General features: G+C 40.5%; 2 protein-coding genes across 3 annotated transcripts in view; one reads left to right on the top strand and one right to left on the bottom strand.

The window, feature by feature from the left end:
* Window positions 1–22,389: 22,389 nt before the first annotated feature.
* On the bottom strand, window positions 22,390–25,727 carry LOC308653311 (uncharacterized protein; the record flags this gene model as incomplete). The annotated part of the gene is made up of 4 exons (XM_081301913.1): window positions 25,318–25,727; window positions 24,759–24,873; window positions 23,057–23,109; window positions 22,390–22,509 (listed from the first exon to the last, which is right to left on the bottom strand). The coding sequence occupies exons 1-4, from the start codon at window positions 25,681–25,683 to the stop codon at window positions 22,390–22,392; spliced, it is 654 nt and encodes a 217-aa protein (XP_081158039.1). The 5' UTR covers window positions 25,684–25,727.
* The window catches only part of DCUN1D1 (defective in cullin neddylation 1 domain containing 1), a 42,537-nt gene continuing 41,487 nt past the window's right edge, over window positions 25,584–26,633 (top strand). The window contains exon 1 of one of the 2 annotated variants that reach the window (XM_081302794.1): window positions 25,584–25,733. In XM_081302794.1, the coding sequence (XP_081158920.1) occupies window positions 25,731–25,733 (3 nt within the window). In that variant the 5' untranslated portion in view covers window positions 25,584–25,730. The remainder of the gene's footprint in view (window positions 25,734–26,633) is intronic. The other variant, XM_081302795.1, reaches the window with a different exon arrangement.

Raw genomic sequence — 26,633 nt, 5'->3', positions numbered from 1 at the left:
TCCCCCAACCCCTGAGAATAACCCTGGAGACCCCATTCCTTCTGGTGTTATGCTCAAATTCGGGACCCCCAAAAGATCACCAGAGACCAAGATTGATGTAAGCAGCAAAGAGGTGTTTATTGCGAGCTAGCTCGGTCCTCCACACGCACACAGCAACTAGTGACGCTAAGAGGCCCCGAGCCCAGGGTTTGCAGCAGTTTTATACTCTCTTTGGGGAAGGCAGGGACTTCACATACATCATAACATCTCTTAGCAAATCATCACACACCACGGAAAAAATCATAAAACAATTCTAAAACATGATTAGCACATTCACTGGAGGGAACAAGTTGGGTAAGGGTGATTGGCTAGAACAAGAGGACGATTTGTTTGAACTGATAGGTTTAGGCCATGAGGGGAGTACGTGCTGAACTACATGGTTTCCCAACATGTTATCAACCACCATAAAACTACTGGGAGGGTCATCTGGCATCCCAGGTATTTTCCTGGTCTCATGCTGATTGGTGGCTGCTAGGGGGTTGCTATGGGTCCCCACCTAGCCTGACTGAGTCGGGGACACCTGGCGCAGCAGGTGGGTATGTGCCTAGGAGTGCTCTGTGGGTCTTTCCAGGGACAAAGGTCACACCCCCTTCCTTGGACAGGCTTTGCTCTGAGGTAGAGACTGGTTTTTCATTGGCCCACTGGGTCACCTGAGCCTTCAGTAGGTGACAGCCCTGATATGCAAGATTACCCTGCCACCCTGACATTTGTTTCCCATCTGCTGGATCCCCAGGGAATTGAAATACCTCAGTGCCTCAAACAGTCTCCTATGGTGAGTTCCAAGTACAGTGTGGGCTCCCTCACTCCATTCTGGAACCTCCAAATCACAGGGTAGATGTGAATTCTCTCCCCACTACGAGTGGCTAATTCCATTCTCTGAACGTATCACCCCTCAGTGTCATTTTGCTAAACCTTTCAATTAGGTTAGAAATAATTCTCAAAGGACTGGGGTGTAGTTCTTTGGGAGAGCACATGTTTAGCAGGCGGGAGGCCCTGGGATCAGCCATTAGCACTGCCCCCCCTCCCCCAAAAAGAAAAGAATTTTCATTCTCAAACCAACCTTCCTCCACAACAAAAATCCACCTATGGAACATAACTTGGGACTTGACCTTCTTGAACTCAATTATCCTTTTATCATTATCAACTATATCATAAAAGTATTGTGGGTTTTTTTTTCATTATTGAAAGCAGGCTTTATGTTAATTATAATTCAAACTGGCATCCCTCCTAAATTTGTTTCCTTGTCGCCCATCTGGCTCCACCTCAGTTGGGGGGGGGGTACCAGGGATTGAACTCAGGAGCACTCCACTGAGCCACATCCCAGCCCTTTTTGGTATTTTATTTAGAGACAGTATCTCACGGAGTTGCTTAGTACCTGGCTTTTTCTGAGGCTGGCTTTGATCCTCCTGTCTCAGCCTCCCTAGCCACTGGGATTACAGATGTGTGCCAGCGACCCGGGGCTCATCTCCATTTTATGAACATACTTTTTCTTTAGGTTTATAAATTCTATCATTAGCCTGTTTTAGCTAAAATTCCCTGATGACAAGAATCTCCTGGAGTGCTTGCCAAAAGCAAATTTCTGAATTAAAATTGCTAAGGGAGAGGTCTGGCATCTGTGTATTTAACAAATGCCCCAAGTCATTTTTACCAGGAAGGTCTGGGAATAAGGAGTTAGTCCAGTGCATCTCAAACGCAATGTCCCCACAAACCACTTGCCCGTCCTGATTCCACTGGGCAAGAGAAGGGCTAAGAGATTCTCTATTTCTAACAAGCTGACAGGCTGCCAGCCCGTGGACCCCATTTGAGTGCAGCATTGGAAGCCTGGGAACTTGTTAGAAATGTAAAACTTCGGCCCCACCCTACACCTACAAAAAAAGCATCTCTGGGGCTGGAGCTCAGCAACTTGTTTTTGCAAGGCCTCCTGGTGAGCTGTACTACTATTCAACAACTGCAGCTCTGTGGTTAGCTTAATTCCTTCTTCCTGCTTCTGGCAGTAAGTTATTTCAGTTGACAAGCACATTACTAATTTTATTTGTTTTCGGTACATTTGCATAATTTAATTTCTTTTGGGAAGAGGACTTGCTAGTACCATTGTAAATGGTTCTGGAAATATTGGCAAGAAAGTCATCTTGGAGTGTTTGGTACTGGGGGGGACTTGTACCTTTGTCAGCTTAAAGTATTAGCATAAGATAAAAGGTCAGAACAAGATTGCAGATGAGAAACCCTAAAGGGACGAAGCACGCTGTTAACACCAGTAGGTAAAGTAACTTGGGGTGGAGGGGGAAGTTTGGCCAGGGCCCCTGGGACCTGCAGGCCTGGGAAATCAGCTGCTCCTCCATTCCTGGCAGCTCAGGCTGGGTCAGGCCAGGCTGGAAAGTGGGCCCAGGGTGGTCGTGGCTTCCAACTTCTTGCATGAAATCTCTTGATTTTTCAATTTTGGCAAATGGCTCAGATTCAATGTAGATATTCTATGTTCCTAACCAAGCTGGTTTTCAGTTAGCAACTCTACCTTGGAGGACAGGCCGGGGAGATGAATGGGCTGCCTGGCTCTCCCTTCCTGGGTCATTGTCTCACAAAGAAGCTAACCAAGCTGAGGTGCACATTTCCAGTTCTGAGGGCCTGCGGTGAAATCCGAACAGTGAAAGGCCAGACAGTTCTCTCAAAGTAGTTCCCTGAGCAGCCAAGTGTTAGCGCTCATTGAAATAATGGGAACATTTTTTGTTGGGAAATGGACATTTTCATATTGTGCCATCTGTGTGGAAGCAAAGAATACCTAATAGTGAGAAGAGTGATTCTAAGGACAGATCCAGGTTTTGTGGGTTCTGAGGCAAATACGATTTGGGGGGAACTGTATATAAGAAAATATCATCAGGGTGGCAGGGCATTGGTGGCCCTTGCCCCTAATCCCAGCTACAAAAAGGCCAAGGCAGGAGGATGGCAAGTTTGAGGCCAGCCTGGTCAATTCAGGGAGACCCTGTCTCAAAATAAAAAATCAAAAAGATTGGAGGTGTGGTTCAGCAGTAGAACACCCATGTGCTGGGGAAAATGCAGATGTCAGGACAAGGAATATAGTCCAGTGGTAGGGGGCATGTTTAGAATGGGCAAGGCTATAGGTTCACTCCCCAGCACACGCGCATACACACACACATGCACATACACAAAGAAAGAAAATGTGAGATTATGAGTATAAAATTAGTTACAAAAGTGAAAAGAGATCTTAATTTTACAAAAATCAAGCCAGGTGCAATGGTGCACGTCTGTAATCCCAGCAGCTCAGGAGGCTGAGGCAGGAAAAGGAGGGGGGGGGGTCAAAGCCAGTCTCAGCAATTTACTCATTTTTTTATATTTATTTTTTTAGCTATAGGTGTACACAATATATTTATTTTATTTTTAAATTGTTATTTTACTTTTATGTGGTGCAGAGGATCAAACCCAGTGCATGCTAGGCGAGTGCTCTACCTCTTGAGCAACAACCCCAGCCCCAGTCTCAGCAATTTAGCAAGGCACTTAGCAACTCAATGAGACCCTGTCTCTAATAAAATATAAAAAAAAGGACTGCAGATGTGGCTCAGTGGTTAAGCACTCCTGGGTTCAACCCCCAGTACCCAAAACCAAAACAACAGAAAAAAAAATCAAATGACTGGGTTATGGAGCTTTCAGAGTATAGGGCCGTATTCTGGTGGCCACGGGGGCATAACAGGGGTCAAGATCAGGACCAGAAGTGTCAGTGCTCTTGGGCTGGTGACATTCTATTTCTTGATCTGGCTGAGTAGGTGGTTACCCTAGGGGGTCATTTGACAGCAACTTGTTAAGCTGTACACGAATATTTCTTGTATATTCATGGATACTCGTCATCTTTCGTAATTTAAAAAAATCATTTGGCCCTTTTCTAAGTGAGGAAAAGTACCTTTTCATTGGGTGAAATAGGTCTTCAATAAATATGTGTTAGACCTGAGGTTGTGGCTCAGTGGCAGAATACTTGCCTAGCATGTCTGTGAGGCATGGGGTTCAATCCTCAGCACCACATAAAAATAAATAAATAAAGGCATATAAAAAATATGTGTTAAATAAATGAGCAAAAGAATGAGTGATTTTAAATCTGTTCAGCCAATATGTATTAAAGGCCTAAACATGGGGCTGGGGTTATGGCTCAGCATTAGAGTGCTTGCCTAGCATGCATGAGGCACTGGGTTCAATTCTCAACACCACATAAAAATAAAATAAAGGTATTATGTCCACCTACAACTAAATATATATATATATATATATATATATATATATATATTTAAAATTTAAAATTTAAAAAAAGACCTAAATGTATAAGGTATACTATGTTATTAAATATTATTGTACTATCATTTAATATTTAAGACAAAAGAGAAGTAAATACTTACATTTTCACTTTATTTATCTATTTATTTGTTTTTGTACTAGGGATTGAACCCAGGTACAATTTACCCCACTGAACTGTCCTTTCTTTTCTTTTTTTTTTTTTGGAGACAGGGTCTTGCTAAATTGCTGAGACTGAACTTGTGATCTTTCTGCCTCAGATTCCTGAGTTGCTTGGATTACAGGTGTATAACACCATGCCCAGCTTTACCATTTTTTTAAACAAATTAATCTTATTCTTTAATTACTACTATTATATATATATATATACTATAATTACTTTAATTACTACTATTATATATATATACTATTATATATTTATATATGTATATACACATACATATGTATATGTATGTTACTAGATATAGACTTCAAAAAGGAAAAAAAATTAAATTTAATATCCTTAACCAAAGTTCTATTATTTTACCTTTAAATTTTTTAAACTTATAATTACATGATGTTAAAGAGGAAATACAAAGCAAATTGGTGGCAAGGGCTGGGGATATAGCTCACTTGATGGAGTGCCTGCCTTGCATACACTGGGTTCAATCCCCAGCACCACGTTCAATCCCCAGGACCACAAAAAAAAAATAGTAATTATTTGCTTTATATTTTTTACAATATGCATAATTTTACAACACTGACATAAAAGTATTTCCCTTCTATTTATAGGCATTCTTTTACATACTTAAAATCATAGCATTCATAAATTTCATCTTGATTTTTACCAAAATATCATAAACATGTTTTGTGTTGCTACATGGTCTTTATGATTTGTGAAGAAGATGCCGAGGATCAAACCCAGGCCTTGAGTATGTATATGATTTACCACTAAGCTACATTCCAAGCCCCACGGTAGAACTAATGTTTAGCATGCACCTGGGTTTAATCTCCAGTACCAAAAAAGAAAAAAAAAAAGAAGAAAGAAAGAAAACCTAATTTAAAAAAACAATCCAGGTACAGTGGCACATGCCTGTCAGCTCAGGAGGCTGGGCTGGAGGATCACATTTTCAAAGCAAGCCTCAGCAATTTAGCAGCTTAGTAAGATCCTGTCTCAAAATAAAATATAAAAAGAGCTGTGGATGTAGCTCAGTGATAAAGCACCTCATTTTTACTCAATCCCCAATAAAAAATAAATACATAAATAACAGAAAAGCAGTATAACTATTCCTTAGCTCTTCCCAGTAAATGGACATATTATTATTTATAATACCATTTTTTATTCTTAAGTATTACATTGTGGTGTACCTGGTTTTCTTTTTCATATCGGCGTCATATGCCCAAGGATGCATTTTTTTTTTTTTTACAAATCCATGTATTTCATTTATATACTCTGAAAAAAGAAGTAGAATTCGGTAAAAAGAGGACAAAGAAACAGGTTAGGGAACTGTTACTAAAAGAAACATCCTTCACATGTAGATATTAAAAATTATTTATCTTGATTTGATCCAAGATAATCCTTTTAATTTTTATATTAAGATTCATAATGGAGGGCTGGGGATGTGGCTCAAGCGGTAGCGCGCTTGCCTGGCATGCGCAGGGTGCTGGGTTTGATCCTCAGCACCACATAAAAATAAAATAAAGATGCAGTGTCCACTGAAAACTAAAAAATAAATATTAAAAAATTCTCTCTCTCTCAAAAAAAAAAAAGATTCATAATGACTGGCCATCATGGTGCACTCTGCGGCTCGGGAGGGTGAGGCAAGAGGATTGTGAGTTCAGTGCCAGCCTCTGCAAAAGCCAGGCGCTAAGCAACTCAGTGAGACTCTATCTCTAAATAAAATTCAAAGTAGGGCTGGGGATGTGTTTTAGTGGCCAAGTACTCCTGAGTTCAATGGCCGGTACCCCCCCAAAAGAAAAAAAAAGGCGGGGGGGGGAGGCAGTGCCTGAAAATGTGGCTCAGAGGTTAAGTACCCTTGGGTTCAAGCCCTGGTATCAAAAAAAAAAAAAAGATTCATAGTATGCAGTTTTCTTTTACTGGGGATGTACTCTTACTTTTTTTTTCTTTTTTTTCTGTGTGTGTGTGTGTGTGTGTGTGTCTGTCTGTCTGTCTGTCTGTCTCTGCATATTGTGCCAAAACTGTGAGGCTGAGGTTGTGGCTCAGTGGTAGAGCGTTTGCTTAGTACGTGTAAGGCCCTGAGTTTGATCCTCAGCCCCACATAAAAATAAATAAACAGAGTAGGTTACTCTTTGTAGAACCCATTTCTCAAGTACTCAAAAATTATAACTGTCAAAAAAGAGTTTTAGTAGGCCTTTAAGGTTTGCAATTAACTAATTATACTATATATGCCATTTTTATTGCAATTTAATTCAAGAAATTTAGGATCTACACTGTCCCTATTCTCTGTACCAAAAATCTGATCACGTAGACTGTTTTTTTTTCTGAGTTGTGAAAATTACAAAAGTTAGTCTATTATAAATTTAATCAATTACCTTTACTGTGAAACCTTCTTCTACAAATGTATCCTGAAATACTTACAAATGAAGCATTATGATAGTAGGAATTTGCATCAAAATTATATGTATCTTGGCAATGAGTGGGATATAGAAAAGACTGGCCTTTGAGTTGATAGTTGTTGAAGTTGGGTGATGGGTGATAGGAGTTAATTATGTCATTAGGTCTACCTTTGTATCTATTTGAAAACTTTTAACATAAAACAGTATTATACTTTATTTAGATTCTTTTCTTTTGTGTGTGTGTGTGTGTGTGGGGTACCAGGAATTGAACTCAGGGGCACTCGGTCACTGGGCCACATCTCCAGACATATTTTGTATTTTATTTTAAGACAGGGTCTCACTGAGTTGCTTAGCACCTTGCTATTGGCTGAGGCTAGATTTGAACTCTAAATCCTCCTGTCTCAGCCTCCTGAGCAGCTGGGATTATTACAGGGTACACTACTGCGCCCGGCTTAGTCTATTTTCAATTGTGAAATCAAAACACTAAATATTACTGGAGCCTCAGGATTCACCACACACCCCTTGAAACATCCTTCAGTTCCCCAGCCAGCCTGCCTCTAAGTGGGTCCTGCTGTCAGGTCTCAGTATCTGGCCTGTGTGTGTCCCTGGAAGGGAAATGTCAACAATAAGTTTTGTCTAGTGAGATACTGTCTCACTTGACTTCACTCCTGCCTGAACTTTAAAATCTGTGCTTTTGGGGGGAATAAAACAGAAATGGCTCATTTTATGAGTTTCTTTAGGGCCAGTGGAATGTTGAATTCTCTTGGATGAGTTTATTCATTCTAAGTGCAAATTGAAAGCACTACGTGGAAACCAGTTGACTTCTTAGCTTATATATTCCAACAGCTAGAAGCAGCAACATCTGGCAGTGCCCCAATTCCTACCTTCTTGGCAATGGGTTGAATTAATCAAAATGGGATTGTAGATCAGTGGTGGAACGCTTGCCTAGCACGAGTGAGACAGTGGGTTCGATCCTCAGCACCGAATTAAAAATAAATAAATACAATAAAGGTATTGTGTCCATTTACAACTAAAAAATTAGCTTTTAGAAAAATTTCCAACAAAACAAATTGAAAAATGACAAAATAAAAGAATATGAAAGATCAGTTTTTTGTAGTTTTTCAAGTTGAAAGTGACTCCTTTTTGTTTTAAGTTGGTTTGAATTTTGAAAAGAATTTAAGCACTGAAATTGATCATATAAACCTGAAATACTCTCCCAAACCATTTCCCTGGTTGTAGTCCTTCTTTGTTGAAACTGTTTGTTTTTGGTTTACCTCACATTATGGTTTGGATCTGGAATGTGCCCCAAAAGCTCATGTCTTGAAACCTTCGTCCCCAATACAGCAATACCCCCGTGGAGCTTTTAGAAAGTGATTGGATCATGAAGGTTCTGACCTCTTCAGTGGATTAATCCATTTGATGGATTAATGATTTGAATGGACTCCTGGGAGGTGGTGGAGACTACAGGCAAGTGGGGGCATTGTTGGAAGAAGTAGGTTACTGGGAACCTACCCTTGGTGAATACTACCTTGTCCCTAGTCCCTTACCTTCTCCCTTTCATATGCTTCTTGCTTCCCAGCTGCCATGAGCTGTGCAGCTTTGTTCTGCCATCCTCTTCCACCTGATGTTTTTGTGTTGGATTCAGCTGACCATGGACTAAAACTTTGAAACCATGAGCCAAAAGAAATCTTTCCTCTTCCACACTTGCATTTTGATCACAGCATCAAAAAGCTGACCTACACACCTCATTATATTACTAATTATTCAAGTCATTGTTGTTAATAAATAATCTGGTGCTACCATTATTTGATTCTGGTTTTACATTATACACCATGTGAAAGAAGTAAAATTTTAATACTTTGAAGATTCAGTTTCTTTCTTCTCAGTATCTTTCTTTCTTTCTCTCTATCTCTATCTCTATCTCTCTCTCCCTTTCTTATTGTTTTAGAACTGGGAATTTAACTAAGGAAAGTTTTACCACTGAACTATATCCCCAACCCTTTTTAGTTTTATTTTGAGACAGGGTCTCACTAAGTTGCTGAGGCTGGCCTCAAACTTGAAATCCTCCTGAGTCACTGAAATTACCAGCATGTGCCACTGTGCCTGCCTAAAGGTTCAGTTTCTAATATCTATTAATACTTAGAAGTTCCCAACTTCTTCACTCCTCTAGATCCTTTTCAATTATTTCTATCAAAAGGGACTTTGGTGTTAGAATTAACTTTGTGGGTTTAACAAGCCACATATCCTTTTTAAGATGTTCTCTCTTCCTGTCTCTCTCTCTCATAATCAAAAACCACATATAGTTGAAAATGAGCTTGGGTAATACGTATTACCACCCCGAACTGACATAATCCCACTTAAAAGGAAAGAATTTCAACTTGTTGGCAGTAAAAAGCTTTATCCTTCATCTAAACAATTTCTGGAAAACTTTTATATTGCTATGTTTATATACAGTTGGGGTATAGCTCTACCAATTAAATTATAGGCTCAAGGTGCCCATAAATGGACCTGGGTATATAAAACAATGTAGATATTGACCCTTCTCATTATCAGGGATATGCATAAAAGTGCATGAACTAGTAGTTAAATTTTAGGGTGAATACTTACTGCCATTTTAAATTTTCTGTCAAGTAGATAGCTTTTTTTGAAGCTCCACAGCTCCCTGCCAACCTTCTTTTTCCCCCTTGGATATTCAGTTCTGTTCAACTAATACTCTGGAAGCCCTAAAAATGTACAACACATGGTCCTAGCCCTTGGGGTGGGGGGCTGAAGGGAAAGGGGGACAGTGCTCACCTCTGGCTCTAGGAGCTGGGGCTCACCTCTATCTGTAGGAATTGGGTCTGCACAAATATGGACAGGGGCTTACCTCTAGCACTAGGAGTTGGGGCTGCACAACTGAAGGGGTCACACTTCTGACTCTAGGAGCTGGGACAGCTTCATGGAGGAGCTGAATGTTGAAAGAGGAGGAGGCTTGTGGAAAGTAGAGATGGGAGATGGGAATATGATGTTCCTGAGAGAGAAGCAGAACCACGAAGAAATTATATATATTGAGAATTGACCTTAAGCAATCAATTGCGGGAGCCGGGAGCCGATTAAGCTTTGTAAGACTGTTATCTCCATGTCTAAAGTCAGAGCTTGAAGTCCACATGCAAACTGTAACAATGAATGGGAAATGGGGAAGATCCAGAGCAGGCTGGAACCCAAGCATCAACTGGAACTTTGAAAGTATGGACTAAATTCCATCATGTCAGTTCTTGTCACCTCTGACGCTGTTGTGTACACTATTCTGTAGAAGTTAGGGCCCCTTGCCACAAGGTTGAACACAAAACCTGTCCTGGGAGCTGGAGAAGCTGAAGGAGGATATAGGGCAAAGGACAGAAGCCAGGCTTGCCCACTGCTTTATCCATTGAGATGAGTCAGCAGGTCAGCCAAAATGCTTATGATCTCCAGTGGCTGTTGCTTCCCTTTTGCCTCCAAATTGCCCCAAATCTTCCTTATGGCCCACCCTAGTAGGAAACATACAAGAAAGGGAGTCTAGGGAAATGTAGCTCAGATGCATTCCAAGTCATCACAGGATGTGTTCAGAGAATGGAGTTCCTAAAGCTCAAGCTAAAGAGTTTGGATGATATAGACCGGAAGTGACCACTGGAATTATTTTTGAGCCAGACGTGGTGAGTGAAGCTGACTGAGACCTCAATGGTAAAGAGAGAGTTGAGGCTTGACTTTAGAGCCCAGAACATCAGTTGAGTGGTGTGACAAAGTGATCCGGGAGGTTGGAGTAGAAATTTTATGGCTAGGATTCAGTGCACAAATCTTGCTTTTGTGTTTTTTGGGAAAAGGACAGGTCTGCACACAATGCTTACCTTGCCCTTAACATTGATACTTTTCTCTCAGTCATCTTTTAAGCCTAGAAAATTTTAATTACATCAAAATCCCAAATTTGTAACCCATTTCGGTGTCTTAAAAAGGAAGATATCAGTGGATATTTCTTATGTTTTGCAATACCCAATAAAAGCAATTGGAAATCCTTTCTGTGTCTGAAGAATTTTTTATATAAAGGTGCTTCCACCCCACCTAGAAGCCAGTAGCTCACTTTCCTAGCTTGTTTTCTACCCAGAGAGACTCTAATTTTTAAGCAAAAGGGGAAAAGGAACCATATTATATCACCTTTTAATTGCTGACTAATATTCCATTGTGTAAGTATACCATCTTTTTTTAGTCCATTCACCAGTTGATAAACATATGAATATTTTCCAGTTTTTGTCTATTATGCACAATGCTGCTATGAACATTCTTACACACATCTTTCATTTTGGGGGTAAATACCTAGTACCTAGTACTGTTTTTTCTATTTCATTTTTTTTAAGAGAGAATTTTTTTTTAAATATTTATTTTCTAGTTTTCGGCGGACACAACAACTTTGTATGTGGTGCTGAGGATTGAACCCGGGCTGCACACATGCCAGGCGAGCGTGCTACCGCTTGAGCACATCCCTAGCCCTTCTATTTCATTTTTTTAATACCAGGGATTGAACCCAGGGGTGCTTAACCACTGAGCAACATTCCCAGACCCTTTTTATATTTTATTTGGAGACAGGGTCTTGCTGAGTTGCTTAGGACCTCACTAAATTGCTGAGGCTGGCTTTGAACTCATTATCACTCTGCCTCAGGCTTTGGAGCCATTGGGATTACAGGTGTGAGCCACCACGACCCACCCAAATACCTAATCTTGGTATTGTTGGGTGGTATGGTAAGTTTAAGTTTTTAAGAAACTGCGAAAGTTTTTCAAAACAATTTCTATTTTAAATTCTACCAACAATGCATGAGGGTTATGGTTTCACTGTCTGCTTGTCAAAACTTGGAAAGGCCCAAAATTTAAATATAGCTTTCTGGTGGATATGTAGTATTATCTTACTATGGCTTTATTTTACATTTCCCTAATGACTAATTATGAATATTTTTTCATACATTTATTAGACACTAATAGATCTCTTTCTTGGGGCTGGGGTTGTACCTCAGAAGTAGAGTGCTTGCCTCGTATGTGTGAGGCACTGGGTTCCATCCTCAGCACCACATAAACATAAATAAACAAAATAAAGGTATAAAAAATTCAGATATTTCTTGGTGAAATGGCCATTCAAATCTTTCATCCATTTAAAAATTGTTTTCTGGGTGCAATGGTACATACCCATAATCCCAGAGGCAGGAGGATCTCAAGTTCAAGATCAGCCTCAGCAACTTAGCAAGACCGTGTCTCAAAAAATAAAAAATAGGCGTGGCTCAGCAGTTAAGAACCTCTGGGTTCAATCCCTAGTACAAAAAAAAAATAAGTTTCTTGTCTTATTGATTTGTAAATTTCTTTTTATATTCTGAATATAAGACCTTTATTAGGAAAACAAATAACTCAATCAATAAATAGGCCAAGGACCTGAACAGACACTTCTCAGAAGAGGATATACAATCAATCAACAAATATATGAAAAAATGTTTATCATCCCTAGCAGTTAGAGAAATGCAAATCAAAACTACTGTAAGATACCATCTCACTCCAGTCAGAATGGCAGCTATTATGAAGACAAACAACAATAAGTGTTGGCGTGGATGTGGGGGAAAAGGCACACTCATACATTGCTGGTGGGACTGCAAATTGGTGCATCCAATATGGAAAGCAGTATGGAGATTCCTTGGAAAACTGGGAATGGAACCACCATTTGACCCAGCTATCCCTCTCCTTGGTCTATACCCAAAGGACTTAAAAACAGCATACTACAGGGACACAGCCACATCAATGTTTATAGCAGCACAATTCACAATAGCTAAACTGTGGAACCAACCTAGATGCCCTTCAGTAGATGAATAGATTAAAAAAATGTGGTACATATACCCAATGGAATTTTACTCAGCATAAAAGAGAATAAAATCATGGCATTTGCAGGTAAATGGATGGCTTTGGAGAAGATAATGCTAAGTGCTATCCAATCCCCAAAAAACAAATGCCGAATGTTTTCTCTCATATAAGGAGGCTGACTCATAGTGGGGTATGGAGGGGGAGCATGGGAGGAATAGACAAACTCTAGATAGGGCAGAGAGGGTTAGCAAGGATGTTGGAATGTGATGGACATCATTATCCGAAGTACATATATGAAGATATGAATTGGTGTGAACATAGTTTATATACAACCAGAGATATGAAAAATTGTGCTCTATATGTATAATAAGAAATGTAATGCATTCTACTGTCATTAATTTTAAAAAATCAATAAAAAATTTTAAAAATAAATTTTAAAAAGACCTTTATTAGGTTTGTGGTTTGCACATATTTTTCTGTAGTCTGTGACTTGTCTTTTCATTTTCTTAATGTCTTTGTAAGTATAAAAATTTAAATTTTGATAAAGTCCAGTTTATCATTTTTTTCTGTTTTGGGTTGTGTTTGGGGGTCATGTTCAAGGACTCCTGGACTAACTCAAGGTGATGAATATTTTTTCCAATGCTTTCTACAATTTTAGCTCTTACATTTTGGTTTGTGATCCACATTTTAGTTTTTGGCTTTTTGGGTTTTTTTTTTAATGGTACAAAGTGAACTATAAATTCATTTTTTAAATAAGATATCCATGTGTTTCAACACCATTTATTGAATAGACTATTCCTCCCATTGAGTTGCTTTGTTACCTTGATTAAAAATCAGTTAGGTCTTGGGATATAGCTCAGTGGTAGAGTATTTGTTTAGCAAGTGTAAAGCTCTGGGTTCAATCCCCGAACTGCAAAAAAGGAAAAAAAAAAATCAACTAACCATACATACAAGGGTTTATTTCTGGTTTTCTCTGTGTGCAATTAATGTATGTCTGTCTATGCGAGGACTACAGTATCTGGATTTCCATAGCTTTCCTACAGTTTGAAAGGAAATACAAGTCCTCTGACTTTGTTATTCTTTTTAAGTCCTTTGAATTTCCATATAAATTTTAGGATAAACTCCTTAATTTCTGCAAAATCTGTTGATATTTTGATAGTGATTACTTTGAACCTATACATTAATTTGGGGTAAATTAATTTTTTTTTTTTTTTGGTACCAGGCATTGAACACACTGATGCTTAACCACACCACATCCCATTTTTTATTTTACTTTTTTTAGAAAGAGGGTCTTTTGTGTGTGTGTGTGATGTGGGGGGTAGCTAGGGATTGAACCAAGGGTCTTATGCATGTGAGGCAAGCACTCTACCAAAGGAGCTATATCCCCAGCCCTAGAAACAGGGTCTTGCTGAGTTGCTTAGAGCCTTGCTAAATTGCTTAAGCTGGCTTTGAACTTACAATCCTCCTGCCTCAGCCTCCTGAGCTGCTACGATTATAGGTGTGTGCCACCATACCTGATGAGAATTGCCATTTTAACAAAATCAGCTCTCTTTAACCCATGAACATGGACTAGCCTTAACTTAGACCTTCCTTATCTCTCTTAGCAAGGTTTTATGATTTTCAATGTACAAATCTTGCATTTCTTTTATTTATCCCTAAGAACTTTATTATGTTTCATGCTATTGTGAATTAAGTTGCTCTCTTAATTTCATATTATTTGTTGCTTGCGTATAGAACTACAATTGATTTTTAAAATATTTATCTTGTATTCAGTGGCCTTGCTGAACTAATTTTTTTTTTCAGTTCTAGCAGTTTTAGCCAGTGGTGGGGCATCTTAAGTTTTTCTACATATAGGACAAAGTAATCTGAGAATAAAGATTTTATTTCTTTTTTCTTCTGCATGCCTTAACATTTCCCCCCTTAGTGAGCTGGCTGGAACCTCAATACAATGTTGAATAGTGGGAGTTGGTTAGATCATTAGTAGCACTACCTTTGGAAAGAACTGATGTAGCTCTTGTGGGATCCCTGTTGGTTCTTAAGAAAGGATTGTTATAAAAAGCAAGCCTGGCCCCTCCCCTATCTCTCTGGCTTCCTGTCTCACCATGTGATCTTTCGGTCTGACACATCCTCCTACCATGATGCCATCTGTCATGATAAGATGCAGCCAAAAGGACCCTTACCAAATCTTATGCATACTACTTGGATTTCAGCTTCCAAACCTGTAAGTTTAATAACTCTCTTTTCTTTATATGTTACCTAGGCTTGAGTATTTTGTTACAGCAATGGAAAATGAACAGTACAAGTGGTGATACCAGACATTTTTGCCTTGTTTCTGTTTTAGGGAGGAGCATTCAGTCTTTTGCCAATAAGTTGGTGCAAGTTTATTTTTATTTTTATTTTTAATTTTTGGGAGGTTCCGGGGATTGAACTCAGGGGCACTTGACCACTGAGCCACATCCGCAGCCCTATTTTGTATTTTATTTAGGACAAGGTCTCACTGAGTTGCTTAGCACCTCACCATTGCTGAGGTTTGTTTTGAACTCCCAATTCTCCTATCTTAGCCTCCCAAGCTGCTGGGATTAGGTGTGAAGTTGTTTTTTTTTTTTTTTTTTTTGTAGATGCCTTCCAGATGTAAGGAATTCCCTTTATTTCTAGCTAGTTGAGAATTGCTACCATGAATGAATATTGGAATTTGTCAAAGGTTTTTTTTTTCTTCACCTATTAAATGGTAAGCTTTTTGTCTTTTATTCTATTAATGTGATGCATTATGCTAATTGTTTTTAACTATAAAATCAATTTTGCATTCCTGGGTATTTGATCATGGTGTATAATTCTTTTTGTACATTATTCAACTGAGTGTGTGCTCATTCTAAAATGTTCTATTTATTTATTTATTTATTTTGAATTTTTGAATTTTTGCTGGGCATTGAATCCAGGGCCTCACACATGTGCTTTACTGCTAGCTACACCCCCAGTTGTCTGTCAATATCTTTTCAAGTATTTTTGCATCTCTGTTTAAGACGGATATTACTCTGTAGTTCTTTTTTTTTTAATGTCTTTTTTGAGGGAGTGTGATGTTTGGAATCAGGAAAATAGTGTCTTCATGGAATGGCAACATCTGCCTTACTTCTACAGACATATGTAGGGATAATTTGCATTATTGTAATTTCTGCAATTATTCAAATGCTTCTCTTTCCTTTTGTGAAACAAGTTCCATAAGTTATCATTAAAGGCTAAAGCAGATTTTATCTACTGATTTGACAATCATTTGATCAGTGCCTCATCTGAGGATCTGTCCAGAGTCCTCTATTGACACTGAATGAACAGAGACAGATGACATGTCAGGACCTAAGTGCCTCAGAGTCAAATTGTTCCATTGACTACAGATAGGAGAGAAAGAAATTGCCTCCTACTCTATTTTGCATCCCGGCAAGGTTAAAAAAAAATGTTTCCTAAGTAGTCATTGACCATCATCATCATCATCATAACTTCTTATCATGGCCCCTTAAGATTTAGAGAAGAAATGTGATAGTGGTATGAAGATATTTGTAACCAATCAAGTTGGCTGTTGTGGTCAAAATGTTTCCAAATGCTAGAACCAAGTCAACTGTCAGAATAATCTGTGTTGGCATGGTGTTTAAAGGGAACTGATTATCTATCCAATGTTGTCCCATTGTGTAACCTTAATAATTCCTATGATTGTGGCAGATTTGGATTATTTTTTAGTCTATTAAGTACCAGTTCTTGAGTTGAGGGTGCTTTGGGGCAAAAAAGACATCTAGGGGATTTTGTTTTGTTTTGTTTTGTTTTGGGGGGGGTCTGGGAATCAAACTACAGACTTCATGCATGCTAAGCAAGCACTCTTCCACTGAACTATACCCCACCATCTTGGCTAAAGAGACATCTAATTTGCAACTGAAATTTTTGCTTATTTCTAAATTGTTCAACTGTTCATGGTGTATAATATTTAAAATGACTTTCTTTTTCTGAAAGCCAAACTGAGTGACCTCCATTAGGGACTCACTATTGTTCATTGTTTGGAGCTCCATTTATATGTCACTTCTAAAATGAGCAGCCGTTAGTTGTCAAAGTTGTCTAGGGTCTGCCACTAGCATACAAGTTGTCTTATTTACTCTTCACACAATGCTACAAGGTAGGCATTTACGAATGATGACACTAGGATTCAGAGAGGTTGAGAAATGTGCCATCGTCACCTTTGGAATAAATAGCACAGACTGGTTTAAGCACAGATCCAGGTCACTCAAAGCCCAAATTCTGTAACAAAACACAGCCACTACTATGCTCACAGTCTCCTGGGCTCCCCAGAGGTTCTTGTACAACCTTCCCAGACACACTTTTTCACCTCCCCTACATTTCCATTGCTTGATCCTGAGTTCCTGGGTTGAGAAGGTTGGACGGGGGTGTCAGGACTGTTTTGTTCTTTCTCCATAGTCCTAACATTTCATACTGTGGCTAACTGGTATATGTTCAACAAATATCGAAATAGATGACTTAATGAAAACAATTATACTTCCTGGAATTTTGAGGAAAGTTCAAATTTCAAGTTGGAAGGGAACCAAAGTTTATTTTAATCCAAAGTTCTCCTTTTATTGCCAGGTCAGGGGAATTGAGTGTTAAAGAAGGTAGGTGTGATTTACCCAGTCGTATGGCCAAACTAGAATGTACTTTGAGTCCATGATTCTTTTACATAACCCAGAGGCCTATTTCAGAAGTTCCAAGCTGATGTCACAAGTCACTTTCCAAGTTATATAAAAGTAATATATAAAAATAATAAAAAATGTGAAAAGAAGGATCTGAACTTCAAGTAATAAAGGAGATAACATTGAAAATTATAACTACAATGACTTCATAAATGACTATCAATAGTTTATTAGTTCTTTTGAAAAAATCCCCCATCTGAAGGATTGAAATTAACTCTTAGACCCTTCTCAAGCACAAAATCAACCAACCAAACAGAACACCTGGCTCAAGGGAGGTAGACTAAGAACCTGGGCTCTGTGCCACAGACTTCACCCAAGGTATGCAGTCCTGTCGCATTTGCACAGACTGAACCAGGTATTCTCTTACACATTCCACAGCTATGCTCTTACTCTGTAGGGCTGTATCCTATCGATCAAGACTGAAAATAATCTCTTCCTCTCTCTCAACCCCTCCCATGCCTGCTGTTCTATCCAGCCAGACCTGATCTGCCCATTGCACTCAACGCCTCCCCAAGTGCTCACCCAGCAGGCCTAACCATGAGGCTTGGTACTTCCTTCCTCTCTACTCAACACCCATTTCTTACATGTCCCATTTATGGTCTGGATGTCAACCAAATCAAGGGACCTCTTCAAATTTTCTAAAATTAATTATCTTGTTTCATCGTGCTCATTTGTGGCCCTAGCCTTTTCGTTTCCTTTTGGTCAATGAAGTGCTACTGTGTTACATTTTACCTTTAAAAACCTTCACCTAGGGGTCTCCTTGACCAACGTCCTGAAGGATTCTCCCTGGTCTCCTGTTAAACCATTCAGCCTTCACCTTTTGATTTCTTCATTGAATTTCTCTCTCTCTCTCTCTCTCTCTTCAAAATGATCATGTCATAATATAAGCATTCTGTAATTTTCATATTTTTTTCTCTTTCCTGGTGTAATAGGCTAATCTGACCCTGATACATTTTTTAAATCTTATATTTGCAAAGAAAACTTTTCCCCCAAACTCTTCTTTCCTTACCTGTCCTAAGTAACTTCTTTGGAAAGAGAAATTTCTTTAAAATTTCTCCATTTTCCTTTAGGAAGAAAGGAAAGAACAAAATGGAGAAAATGACATTTTTTTCTGAAGGAAATGGAGAAGATAACATTTATTTATTTATTTACCGTATAGCCCTGAAGTACTTTGGAAATGTATTTGTTTCATGTATTGTTTTTTGATTGAAAAATCCTTGTGCAGAAATCACATTAAAAAGAATGACTTTTTCAGAGCCAGGCAAATTATGGGTGCTTAGAAGACATTTATAAATTTGTATGGATGTTTTTCCTAGTTTGTTTTGTACACTGAAGATGATTATCCCAGAGATATTTATTTTTTATTTTTATTTTTGGGGTACCAGATTGAACTCAGGGATGCTCCACCACTGAGCCACATCCCCAGCCCTATTTTGTATTTTTATTTAGAGACAGGGACTGATTGAGTTGTTTAGAGCTTAACTTTTGCTGAGCCTGGCTTTGAACTCTTGCCCCTCCTGCCTCAGCCTCCTGAGTCATTGGGATTACAGGCCTGTGCTACAAGCCCAGCTCTGAGATATTTATTTATTTATTGTACTGGGAATTGAACTCAACAGTGCTTAACCACATGAGCCACATTCCCAGTCCTTTTTAGTTTTTATTTCAAGACAGGGTCTCTCTAAATTGCTGAGGCTGGCTTTGAACTTGCAATTCTCCTGCCTCAGCTTTCTGAGCTGCTGGGATTATAGGCAGGTGCCATGGTGAGATATTTATTTTTAAAAAATAATTCTTAGTGGGCACAGTGGCACATGCCTGTAATCCCAGGAACTCAGGAGGCTAAGGCAGGAAGATTGCAAGTTCAGGGCCAGCCTGGGCAATGTGGTGAGCTCTTGTCTCAAAATACAAAAATTGAAAGGGCTGGTGATGTTGCTCGGTAGTAAAGCACCTCTTAGTTGAAGAAGGAGGAAGAAGACGTTGCTCTCTTGCCAAATTTTCTTTCCAACGAAGGAGATTAATTTCCCCAGTGCTAAGTATTTTTGTGCCTAATATTGATTACATATAAATATCTCAGGTTTACTTTGGTTTTCATTGATATTGAAGGTAAGAGTACTATAACTTCCATCTGTTGAGCATTTACTTCAGGCCAGCCACTGCCTAGGCTGTGCTGACCAAAATAGGAGCCACCACCATATATGGCAACCAAGAACTTAAAATGTGGCTTGTCCAAATTAAGATGTACCTTAGGTATAAAATATTTGTGTCAGTCAGCTTATATTGGAGATAAGCTTATAAGGAGATGCTTATATTGGATCACAGTTTCATAGGTTTCAGTCCATAATCATTTGGTGAGATAGTCTATAATGGCAGAAACATATGGCAGGAAAGCTGCTCACCTTCTGGTGGTCAGGAAGCAGAGAGAGAGAGAGAGAGCGCCGCGGCTGGAGTCCCAATTTGCCCTTCATGTTAGGACCCCATGACCTAACTTCCTTCCACAAGGCCCCTCCTCTTAAAGGTTCCACTATCTCCCCATAATGCCATCAGTTGGGGATCAAGTCTTCAATGCATGAACTCTTGGGAGACATTTAAGACCCAAACCATTAAAAAAAAAAAATCCAAACCATAACAATACTCATCAAATTTCATACTTAAAAAAAAAGGGTAAAATATTGCAATAATTATTTACATTGAATACCTGTTAAAGTGCTGTTATTTTGGATATCTTGGATTAAATGAAATATCAAAAACAAACAGTTTTTACTTATGTCACTATCAGAGAATTAAAAATTTAATATTTGCTCTACAGTTGTGGCTTGTCTTATATTTGTCAGACAGGGCTGTCATAGACACTTTATATACTTGGAATGAATGGATGAAAGTAACTGGCCATATTTTCCTGATCTGTGAGGGAAGCTCATAGCAGTCTACTAGAAAGGGATCAATTAAAATCAGTGTTTGATGGAAAATTATTGTAATTCTAATCTTTTCATTTTATGCTTGGAAATACCAAATCCCAGAAAAATTTTTATGCCTTAAGTACCACCTATTGAATAAAGAGAGGAAAGCAGGGAGTGATTCAATACCAGCATCCCTCTGTCATCAGTGGAAAATGCCTTGGTCATGTACCAAAAGTATCCAAATACCCAGGATTCTACAAGGATCATCTACCCTGCTCTCTGGGTGTTTCAGTCAGTATGGTTTCAGTGAACTCATTCTTTACAACCAAAACAAGCTGTCCTGGGCTGAGTGTGGTTTCATCTGGGACTGACAAGCTGGGCTGAGCAGGAAGCTCTAGGATGGATAATGTGGGACAGTGGAACATTGTGACATCATCAGTGATTGTCTCAGATAACTTCCCATTGCTGATCCTGAAGTCCCAGCTGTTACGGCAAGTCCATTCCTCTACCATGAGTGAGGAGCAGCTAAAATCAACAGATCCACATGTACCTTGAGGTGTCAGACTGGCTCTGGTGAATATTTCCTTTTTTTTTTTTTTCTTAGAAGGTGACCCATTGGAATCTTGTTTTTTTACACAGTCCTTGAGGTTTTTCCTTTTGTACTGATTAAGGATTCTTCTTCAAATGATTCAGAACATGAAGGAAGAGTCCTAAGCAGTCATTCCATCAGTTTACTGGTAATGTTCTTTTGGGGAGGGGGAAAGTCGAAAACTTTTGATTTTACGCCCCCCCCTCTGATTATTTGGGCATGAATTTGGGTCTATGACTTCCACATGAGACTTCCTGTGACCCCGAGATCTACTTTGTCTGATTTACCCTTTGAAAAATCGTTGTGGGGGGGCTGGGGCTGGGGCTCAGTGGTAGAGCGCTTGCCTTGCACATGTGAGGCACTGGGTTCCATCCTCAGCACCACATTAAAACAACAACACACACACAAAAAAACAAGGATATTGTGTCCACCTACAACTAAAAAAAAATCTTTAAAAAATTGTTGTAGGGCTGAGTATATGGCTCAGTGTAGAGCACTTGTCTAGCATGCACGAGGTCCTGGTTTGATCACTAGCACTGAAAAAGGAGAAGAAGGAGAAATTGTTATAATTCTGGAGATTGACGGGATAGCTCAGTGGTAGAGTGTATGCTTAGAATGTATAAGTTCCAGCATGAAAAAATAAAAGAAGTTATAATGCTGGATTGATAAGATGTAAATGCCATGTTTTACTCCAACCAAAATAAGTTCCATTGATCAATCTCATTTACATATTTATAAGTAGGAAAGCCTGACTCTATTAATGTAAATGTAAATATTGGGCAAAATTAAGTCTACCCAAGTGAAGTGTGAGAGGTTGGCGGCTATGTATCCCTAGTGCCTTTGAACTATACCTAACCCTGCAGCTTAATTTTAGTTAGATGAACTATCAGAAATGTCAGCAATCTGTCTTTTCAGATTTCTTCTGCTCTTCCTTTCTGCTAAAGACAGATTCTGAAAGTATAGAATCCTCAGTTTTATTTGTTGCTTGAAACAGAACTAAAACTATTTTATCAGTGAATATTACTAATGTGAATTTTTAAGCTTTTGCAACAATAATTATTTTCAACTTAGAAGTTTTACTTTGAAATATCACATATCTACAAATACTCTGTATTAGTTTGTCACTGTAAGTGTACAGTGAATATGTATGGGTATGTGTGTGTTTGTGTGGGGGGAGATAAAAAGAAAGGAGAAGAAAGAGTAGATTTCAGTGAGATGTTTCCATCTTATTTCTTATTATTATATTGAGATTATTACTATAAAAATAATCTTTAGAAATTCTGTACTTGAAAAAATGCAAAACCTTAAACCAAATATTTGAAATCTCATAAAAAATAATAGAACATGTTAATGAATATCCTTTTGTTAATCAAACATTGTAATGTATGCTTTATCTTCAGGACTCTTTTCCATTTTAAAAATAACTAGGACAATTTTAACAAGTATGTTTCTCTCACACAATGATGATTGAGTAATAATTCTCCATTTCACATTCAGTACTGTAGCTAGGAAGTGCAGTGATGGGTACAGTCGCTACTACATTCACCATCTGACCATATGGTACAACATACATCTGCCAAGGACAGAAATTCCATTACAATAACCATATAGGCACAGTCTTTTTGTTTATTTATTTGCAGTGTTGGGGATTGAACCCAGGGTCTGGCTCGGGCTAGGTAAGCACTTTCCCACTGGGCCATATTCTCAGCCCTAGATAGTCATAAGACCTTTCTTTCTTTTATTTATCCAACTACTACTCTGTAGCTCATATATATATGTTACATAGGTCAGGACCTCACTTTACACTAAAAACTCAAAATAGGTATACAATCAGGTCTCTGCCCTGGAGCAGTGCAGAGTCTGGCAGGGGAGGTGGTCATGGAGGCAAATGATTATCATATGATGTCATAAGTGTAATGGAAGTATATACAAGGTGTCATAGAAGTACTGAAGGAGAAACATGCCCAACTGCTGGAGCCCAGAAATGAGTCAGGAGAAAATCACAGAGAAGACCGTCTTTAAGTTGATTACTAAGGTTTTGGTAGGAAATACATTGTGGTGCTTAAGAGAATAGACTGTAGTCAGATTGTTTGAATTTAAATTCCAGCTCTACTACTTACTTGCTGTGGAAATTTAGGCATGTTATTGAATCTCTCTGTTTCAGTTTCTTCCTCTGTAAAATGGGCATAAAAACGAGGCATAGCTCAGAGGGTGGAATTGAGAATTACAAGTGTGTGATGGGCTTAGAACAGTGTATGATTTATAGAAAACTCTGTCAGGGTTAGCCAGTATGCCAAGGAAAGCAGAATGAGTGAAAGCAAGGAAATATCAAGAAGTATGTAGGTTTGGCTATTTAAAACTGAAACATGAGCTGCAGTTGTGTAGAAGGTAGTGGGGAATGGCAAGAATAGACAGATAAGAAGAGAGAATCTATGCCTTGCCAAAGAGGCTTATGCTAAGATATTCCTAGGAGAATTTAAGAAACAAATTAGGATTTGCATTACTGAAAAACAATTCTGATACAGTGGGAAAAGAGTAGGGACCACATTAGGTAAGAGGCTAGCTGGTAAAATGAGAATAGAGGGAAAGAGATGATAAAGACTTGGCTAAGGGATAGAAGGTAGGGTGCAGATTTAGAAATTATTTAGGGAATGAAATTGATGAGACTTGGTTAACAATTTAGATCAAGGCAGATGAGACAGAAAGAGTTGAGTTGTGGATGATTCTCAGATTTCTAAATTGGATGATCTGGTAAAAATACCAGAGGAAAGAGGGTTCAGGGATAAGATTTTGAATTTGTTGAGCCTGAGGGAGCCTGTGGAATGACTAGTATTAGGTCTGTTGCTTACGAGCTGGAAGTAGGGGAAATGAGGCTACTTGAGTTATAGGTAGAACTAGCCACTGTAGGAATGTGAGAACATGACACAGTGTGTATACAGGAAGATATTTGGGGATGATTCTGGAAAGCTGAACATTGAAAAGGCAAAGAGTACATCCAGTAAAGGACAGTGGTCACAGAGGAAGGAGGAAAGTAGAAAATTGAGTTCTGAAAAAATGACGGAAATTCAAACAGGAAGCCTTAAAATGTAGGAGTGAGGTCAAGTAGAATGAAAGCTAAGAACTATCCTTCGACATGGGCAATTTGGAAAAAAAACCGCTTGACAAAACCCACAAGCTATTATACTTCAATGAAGTAGAGCACAGCTGACTAAGAGATACAGTGAATCCTCTTTGTTAAGATCCTAGATGTTAATGTTTTAGGTCAACCTAATATTTTATGTTGCTAGATGAACTCCTGGGGAACACCCATGGATGGGGTCCTTTTTCAGGCTTGCTGTATGAGGCAAATCTAGCTTGTCTTTGTAGAACTGCCTTCCTAGAGATTAGCAAGAAGTTTACCACGTTAGTATGCACATACTAAATGTTGGTGGAATGAATGAAGGAATGGTCTTCGGGGGCCAAAGGTCTGTCTTGGTGGAGCCTACGGGCCTCTCAATATACGGTTGGTTCCAGGAGGCCCTCACAAATTTTTTTAAAAAAATTTTTTTGATTTGATAAGAAATTCAGAGTTGTTAAGATATGGGGGATCTGAAAGGACATGCCTGTGTTAGGGTGGGGGGAGGACAATTTTGGTGATGACAACAGGTCTACACCAGTTGGTCTTGTTATGAAACATAAACTCTTGCCTCAAGTCTTAGATATGATTTTATGAGTAGGTTTGCTATATTACCTTTATTTCCTTCTTTTGTATGGGAAGGTGACTTGTCTCCAACAGAGACATTTTTTTAAGGATAGGGACTACTCCAAATGAGTCTTTCGTACTCCTTGCACCACTTATTTGTTCACTAGATCCCCAGCTCACAATCCTGGTGCTCTTCTGCCCCAGCTGACTTAGAACCCATGGTAGGTCGCATTTGGACTGTCCACCTGGTGACATCTACCCTCAGGGAAAAAAAAAAGTCCTGTAAATTCTTCCAAAACTTATCCTGGAAAGGTTGAACTGAGGGGCAATTTTGAGCAAGCAGTCAGCAGGCCTTCAAGCGCGGAGCCTCAATTGCCCAATCCTCCCCCAGAACTCTAAGGCTATCCTAAAGGTCTTCCTGGCCCTTAGGTCTGGGAAGAAACTGTCCCATCCTAAAGGATTTTAGGATTCACACAGGGCCAGATTAAGATCTTCCCTGGCATATTCACGCGGGTGAACTGATGCAGTCCAGATACTGGAACAGGGAGTTGGGGCACTAACATAGTGTTTTCATTATTTCTTTCTCCCCACTCTTTTTTTTTTTTTTGTACTGATGGGGAGGGGTGGTTTGGGATGGATCAAGCGCTTCATTCATCCCTTTCAGTCGCCCCCAGCTTCTCAAGTTAATGGCCATCGCACCTTTCGAGCCGGTGTAGAACCGACCGCCGCGGTCCGACTGCGGAAAGAGCCGCGTAGGAAGCGGAGGTGGGATGTCCCTCGGCGCCCCCACCCCGCCGCGCTGGAGACCGGCAGGCGTGGCGGGAGGATGCCGGCGCACGGAGGGCGTGCGCCGCCCGCCATTCCTTCTCTCCCGCCCGCGCCCCCAGCCCCGGGGACCCCCGCGCCCGGGGAAGCCCCGCGCTCGGCGCCGCCGCCCGCCCCCGTCCCTCCGCCTCCTGAGGCCCGGGGCTGCCTCCTCGGGCCGCGCCGGGGCCGCTCCGCACTGCGCATGAGCGGGAGCCCGGCGAGCCCGTGAGAGGAGCCGCCGCTGCCGCCGCCGTCCATTCGCTGCGGAGCCGGAGGAGGAGGGGAGAGGCCTGGAGGACACCAACATGGTGAGGCACTGCGGCCGCCCGCCGCCCGCCCGCCCCGCCGGCTGGGGCCAGGCGCTGCCGCGCACCCCGCCCCGGCTGCCCTCTGCCCCCCGCCCCGCGGCGACTCCGCAGCCCCGAGCCTCGGCCCGCGGCCTCCGTCCCGCTCCCGGGCGGGGGCTCTCCTCCCCGCCTCTCCCTTCCTCCTTCGCCCCTTCCCGCCCGGACGCCGCCGCTACGCGAGAGCCGAGGAGGCGGAGCGGAGTCGGGCCTAGTCGGCAGCCCCAGGGAGTTTGGGGCGCGGGGAGCGGCCCCGGTGCCTCTCGCCCGGGCCCGGCGCTGGTGGGGGAGGCGTTGGGGCGGGGGGAGGGGAGGGGGCAACGGCCCTGCCCCTTCCCGGCCCCCTCGCCGGCTCCATTGTGTCTGGTTGGGGACTGGGGTCCCGGGTCCCGGGTGAGGAGCCTCCCTCCCGCTCCGGAGCCGGGGCTTCCCTCTCTGCCCGGCCCGGGAGAAGGCAAGACTTTGGCGGCGCTTCTTTCCCTCCTCCACTTCGGGCTCTGGCACCCCTCAAGTCTCCCATGCAGTTTTGCTTGGGGCGGGGTATCACACCTTTTCCTCTCTCCATCATTTCCCTCTGTGTCCCATGCTTTGGGGAAAAGAAGAGTTTTACTGGCCAGTTGGTGGAGGTTATATTTACCTCTCTACTGAAAACAAGGGAGACTACTGAACTTGGGGGAGGGGGGTACGGAAGTGCAACCTGTTCTCATTTCATAGAATTAGGGAAAAAAGACTTGCTGCCTTTGGAGTACCTATTTTATTTGCTTGGGGTGGGAGGAGTAATGGCTTTATTATAGCAGTTAAGGACCATTTGTGATTTTTAAAAAACAGTTTATCAAGTTACTCCCCTTTTTCGTTTGGGGGGTA

Source organism: Spermophilus citellus (genome assembly GCF_964194105.1).
Source record: "Spermophilus citellus genome assembly, chromosome: 7".
In the NCBI taxonomy this organism is placed as follows: Eukaryota; Metazoa; Chordata; class Mammalia; order Rodentia; family Sciuridae; genus Spermophilus; species Spermophilus citellus.
This window is presented reverse-complemented; position numbering and strand designations above follow the sequence as displayed.